General features: G+C 51.0%; 1 protein-coding gene across 1 annotated transcript in view; it reads right to left on the bottom strand.

Moving 5' to 3' along the window:
- The window catches only part of LOC105566139 (inactive rhomboid protein 1), a 58,855-nt gene extending 53,149 nt beyond the window's left edge, over nucleotides 1–5,706 (bottom strand). Inside the window, exons 1-5 of the mRNA XM_012019910.1 lie at nucleotides 4,799–5,706; nucleotides 4,129–4,578; nucleotides 3,145–3,675; nucleotides 2,336–2,661; nucleotides 2,161–2,266 (exon numbers count right to left, since the gene is read on the bottom strand). Of these exons, the coding sequence (XP_011875300.1) occupies nucleotides 2,161–2,266; nucleotides 2,336–2,661; nucleotides 3,145–3,675; nucleotides 4,129–4,578; nucleotides 4,799–5,706 (2,321 nt within the window). The remainder of the gene's footprint in view (nucleotides 1–2,160; nucleotides 2,267–2,335; nucleotides 2,662–3,144; nucleotides 3,676–4,128; nucleotides 4,579–4,798) is intronic.
- Nucleotides 5,707–6,000: the final 294 nt, after the last annotated feature.

A 6,000-nucleotide genomic window follows, 5' to 3' on the forward strand; every position in this document is an offset into this window, starting at 1 on the left:
AGAAAATCAGCATCGCGGAACAGCGTTAATAATTCGTCTTACATACCTTTTTAAAAAGAGCTGTGTGTGCTAGTTAAATAAAAATATCACGACACATACGATGCGGTATATCTCCGAAAATTTGTGATATTTAGCGTATTAAGTTTGTAATTTGTCATGGAAAAGGGTTACTTTTAGTAGCCGAAACGTCTGACGTCAAATTAAACATGTCGATATTTATATTTCCTAAAAACTGATTATTGCGTTCTGTTCTTTCCATTTTATTACAGACACACTGTCAAATATCGTACCATTCTTCATATGCTCCTGTCGCCCTTATCACAATTATTGATCTGAATTTTTCATGTAATTCTTTCGTTTTTCGAAGAAGTAGATCCCACTGTAGGTTTTTTCCGTTACTTTTATGCATAATTAATTGACAAGATAATGCGAACAGTATGGACATCTGAAAAATTGTAACATTTTATTTTGCCCCGCGACAAAATTTTTTTTATCGTTTTTGTTAAAACTGTAAAACATGTTACTTTTTCCGATAAACATTGCAAGAGACTCTGTAAACCTTTCCATCGTGCACGGCATCGGGTTGTTCGAATGTGTTGCCGTGTGCAAAAGTATCCCGCCCTGGCCTACAATTTGTTTCTACGTCTGGCTATCCCCTTATCGATTATCAACCGTGTTTTATTCTCGGCGGGCCTTTAAGACAAAGGGGCGGCGAGTTTTAGCGCAAATTCGGAATTCAGGACGCGAGTCCGCATTTGGCGGCGCAAAAGACAAAAGCCTCGAAAAGGTCATACACACTTTCGTCGCAGCAATCAGGTTAATGGAGTATCACCGGCCCGTTTTATCTTTCATGCCGAGATCGGTTCGACGATCATTCAAGCATCCTCATTGACGAGGAACGCTGTACGCCGGGACTCTTTCGGCGACGCAGCCTATTACACCGATCGATCTATTAAACGGCGCGAAATAATGCAACGCGCGTTTCTGTAAATCGCTAATGCGCGCTATTTCATTTCTATTAATCCAGTTAAAACCGTACCCGACAACGCGACGTGTTTCGAGACTGGGGGAAAAGGGGGAGGGTCGTTTTCAGTCAAATCCGGAGGAACGACGAGGGGGGCGAAGAAAGTTGTGTGTTAAACCAAAATCTCTTGGGTTTCCCATCGACCCCATAAATAACATTTATCCCTCAATTAGGGGGCTCTTCCATTCTAATTCGTGAGCTTTATTATACAGGCGCATTATTACTCGAGCATGTGCATTGCGGAAGCTATCCCATTTTACCCCACCCCCGCCCCCGCGGCGCCCCGCTTCACCTATAATCCCCGGGTTACACGCGCAAGCTCTCAACACACGCTACAGCTTTCGCCCGTTCTTAAGCTCACCCGTAATCGATATTTCTTTTTTTTGGGGGCCGACGATTACACGCGCGATTTACATCGAAATTTGCGGCTAATCGGCGGGAGAAATCTCCCGTGCTTTGAAATTTGATATATCGCGCGCTTTTCGGGGAAAAAGGAGAAGGAAATTAGAATTTTTATGCTTCGGAAATTATAGCGTCTTTTTAAGAACGCGGCTGCTACCAGGGCCGAGGCTCCGAACCTTTCTGACTGTCGTAAAGCAAATATTTTTCAAACGTACGAATAATATTATATTTTACGTACAATACGCGTGTTCTGTAATTGAAGGGTTGGATGCACGAACCAGGTCGACCCTGTTGTACAAAAAATTTAGAAAAAAATTTTACCAAAACTAAAAAACTATCCGACAATCACAGTATTTTACACTTTTTCTTGTGTAACGGTATGATACATTCGAATGTACCTCTAGGCAGCATGTAAATATGAAAAAAATTCTTTGTTCCTTACTAGTTTTTTTTTAGCAATGATAAAATCATAATTCAGTTTTACAAAAAAATGAAGTCTGGTTCTTGCGTCCAACGCTTCAATTAAGCTTCTTATCAAAAATCAACTACGCGCACAAAGAGAAAGCATTTTCTCTTTTTAATTCGCGCGAGTACCAGAGCCAGATGTCCAGTGCTGTTCACACGACTGTGAACCTAGAGATTTCCCGTAAGACGCGTTCAGCTGCAACGACCTCGGACATTCTGAGACTCGGTCGAACGGTCCCGCGAATTGACGTGACCGCGCAGGTACTCACCATGAGGAAGTCTGCGTGGGTATCGCCGGCAGTGTTCCAGGTGGCAGGGACCTCCTCATCTGGCAGCAGGCTCTGCCGTTGGCGGACACGTCCCCGCAACAGGCGGCTGGATTCGCGCACACGTGACGGCCGGCGGTCGTCGTGGTCGTCGCGGAGCCGACGGTGCCGACGGTGCCGGTGCCTGTGACCGCGCCGAACTCGACCGCGGACGCGCGCGCCTTGGGCCTCAGCAACGGCGACGTGGCGAACGTCTCGCGTTGGGTGGACGTCGTGCTGCTGGAGCTGCTGGACCCTGGACTCCCGCCCAGCCGGCCGGACGTCGCGTATGCGAACCCGCGGAACCGGAAGTGCGTCTGGTATGGGTAACCGGCGGGCGGCGGTAGCCGATAGTGGTGATGAAAGCCAAGGTCGCGACGCATGTATGGATCACCTGGATCACTCGCGGGCACGTATCGATCGGTCGGCGTGTGCGCCGCGGGCGGCACATACCTGTCCACGTACCTGAACAATCGTAGAAACCAGGCTTTCAGGTTCTACTCGCGCGGGAGTGGACCGCGAGAGTGCGGAACAGCAGCCCGGAGGGCTTTTCGATGGAAAGTAACTTGCCTTCATCGGAAATCAACCGATACGAATCGTGCGCGGTTACGCACTGTAAGAAATAACTGGTATGCATTGACATTATTTAATCTTCATGTCGCAAAAAATTATTACTCTAACTTCAGTTACATTTGAGTTCTTGAAAAGGCCACGCGTTTTATTACGCTACAGTTGGAAGAAGTGAAATAAGCTACTAAAGCTTCATTAAGAGAGACGTTGCTGAAAATTTCTACAGTTTGTTTGATACTTGTTTTTCTTGGTATTACGTCAAGTCATTACGTGAATAAAAGTCTTTTGAAAAGAAAGAGAGAAGGTGTCTCTGAGGTGTCTTCACGATTGGCGTATATTATGAAATGTATAGCAACCTTTTGTCAAGTTAACACTTACCTATCCGGGTAGAGCACTTCGGGAGGCGGCTGGGGCACGTATCGTTCAACCGGGGTGTGCGCAGTCGGGGGCACGTAGCTCACATTGGACGTGCAGTAGGTGCGATCGGTGGAGGACGTCGCGACGGCGTTGGCGCAAGAGATGGGCGTTATGCGGCCGGTGTACCTGTCCTTAGGCTTCGGCAGGGACAGGTACTTGTCGGCGACGCTGCGCGCCGGCGAATAGCGATCAGCAGGAGCGTGAAAACGGTCAGCTCCGGGAGTAGTCTGAAATCGGTCGCCACCGCCGCCGGCAGTGAAGTATCGGTCTTGGCCGAACTGATGATCGTTCTGACTGCCGACCGAGTAGCGATCGTAGCTGCTCTGGACCGATTTCGAGACCAGATACTTGTCAACGGTGCTCTTTGTGTTCTGATAGCCGACGCCGCCGCGGTGGACATTCGACGACGCTTCGGACGTCGGCGAGATTGACGTGAAGCGCTCGTTGGAGGCCGATGATTGGGTGCCGGTCGTTGTGTAGGGCGAGTGATACCTGGAGCCTGGATATCGAAAGGAGAATTGATACTGAGAGCGAAGAAAATTGAGAATAAAGGTTCGTCGTGGAGAAAACCATCAAGTTCTGTCGCAATTTCACGGAATTGCAAGCGAAGCCTCGAAATTGTATAGATATATCGAACGTAATCGAATGTTTTCCTTCAGTTTATCTCTTTAACATTCTTGAAGACATTTTCAAGAAATTATTCGGCAAGAATTTAGGTCAAAAACTCCGTGGCTAAAAGAATTTTAGTATCCATCAAAAATGCCTACGATCAAATGTCCGTGGTATCAAAGTTTCGCGGAGTAAAAAATTCAAGGATTGGAATTAGAACACTCCGATATTTAAGTGATCAATGATTAACGAAGCCAAGAATACTAACGTTGGTGGGAAGAAGAAATCGGTGTCGAGACGCGTTCTCAGACCTTCGCTCGGGACAAAGCGAGACACTTACCAGTCTCCGACGAGGAGGACGACGAAGAGGACGTCGGCGCCAGCAGGCGTTCGGTGGAAGAGACGATGTAGCGCGGCGTCTCGGCACTGGACAGCCTGCCGTCGTGCGCGGGTGACGATCCGGCCAGGTATCGGTCGCTGGAGAACCTGTCGATCGACCGCGATTGACTGCAACGCTGTAGGGTGAGATCGTTGAAGCGATCGTTGCTGGACACGTATCGCGTCTGATTGGCAACCTCCGGAAAACCGGAGTACCGACCGAAGTCGGCGGACGCCGGAGAGCCGATGGACCGATCGGTATACTTCTGGCAGACCGTCTCGACACCTCTGTCAGTGTAAAGGCGTCGACTTTGCTCGGTGCCGCTGGAGGAAGTTTGAAGTGACGAGCGGTCTGACGATGAATAGCGCTGATGCGCGCTCTCAGGATTAGGCGAATTCGAGAGGAACCTGCGGACATTTTTTTCCAAATGGAAGGGATCGAATGAATGTGAAATGTAACTCGGAAGCGTAAAAATAGAGCCACAGTTGGTAGTTCATAAAGGCAACAGTTACAGGACATCAAAGATGTCCCCTTAGCTGATACGTATCAGAAAATCCAACTGATCGAGGCAATTGACAAATCCGCGAGATTATTATTGAAAGTCCATTTAATGTGACTTGAACTCACCTCTCGGTGGTCGCCGCCATCGCCGAATAGCGCTCGTGATGTACTGTCGCTGGTGGGTCCTGTCGAGGATACCTATCGTGAATGGGCGACTCGCCCAAGTACCTTTCCGACTTGCCAACGAATCTCTCAGGCACCGGAGCGTGTATCGGCGAGGAGGATAATATCCTCTCCGCGGAGATGGCGGCGTAACGAGTGTCCTTGGCGTAGACCGCGCTACCCTGGAGCCCCGTTTGAAGTCCAGCCTGAAGTCCTCCCAGGACCGGGGAGGATTCCGAGAGCAGGCGATCAGGTGGTCCAGCGTAGCGTTGTTGATCCTTAGCGTCGCTTGCGGCTGATTGCTGATTGGCCAGCAACCGTTCGGAGGCAAAACGCTCCTTGGCGGGCATCGACGATGCTGTAGCGGCACCGTCGGCGCCGTACTTGGGCCCCGGAGAATTGGGGGGCAAAATGCGATCAGCAGAAGGGTAACTAGCCAGGCTCTGGCTCGAGGCATACTTCTCGCTCGGACTGGGCGACAATGGCGGTGGCGGGACGAAGCGGTCGTTCGCCGGTGCCGGCGACGGCGGCGACGGAAACGTCTCCGAGACGAAGGAGCCCGCGAGCGCGTTCGCGTTCGCGTACTCGCCGGACCCGCTCGTGCCCGCCGTGTCGAAGCGCAGCTCCGGATTGCAGACCGAGTAACGATCACTCGGGGGCCGCTGCTCGCCGTGCAACGCGCTAAGATCGTTGAATCGCGCGAAGCGATCGGCGTGCACGCCGCCGTAGTGGCCCTGCAACGAGGACTGACCGAACGCCGAAGTCTGATAATGCCCGAAACGTTCGCAACTCGACTGTCGACCGTCAGCGGTGCACTTGGTGAAATCGACCGACGACTTGTCTGATGATTTCTCGTGCCGCTCGCCCCCCATCCGGCCCCCCACATGCTCGCCGCTCTGGGCCTGATAATGTCCGAAACGCTCGCAACTCTGCTGACGATCCTCTCCGCACTTGGAGTAATCGATACAAGTCTTATCCACGGCCTTCTCGTGCCGCTCACCCCCCAACCGGCCCCCCACATGCTCGCCGCTTTGGGCCTGATAATGCCCAAAGCGCTCGCAACTCGACGGACGACCCTCCCCGCACTTAGAGAAGTCGATCGTGGACTTCTCCGCGGATTTCTCGTGCCGATCGACCATTCGGGCCCCGACATGCTCGCTGCTTTG

The sequence above is a fragment of the Vollenhovia emeryi genome, unplaced genomic scaffold (assembly GCF_000949405.1).
Source record: "Vollenhovia emeryi isolate VEMERY1.0 unplaced genomic scaffold, V.emery_V1.0 DF939147.1, whole genome shotgun sequence".
NCBI classification, from domain to species: domain Eukaryota; kingdom Metazoa; phylum Arthropoda; class Insecta; order Hymenoptera; family Formicidae; genus Vollenhovia; species Vollenhovia emeryi.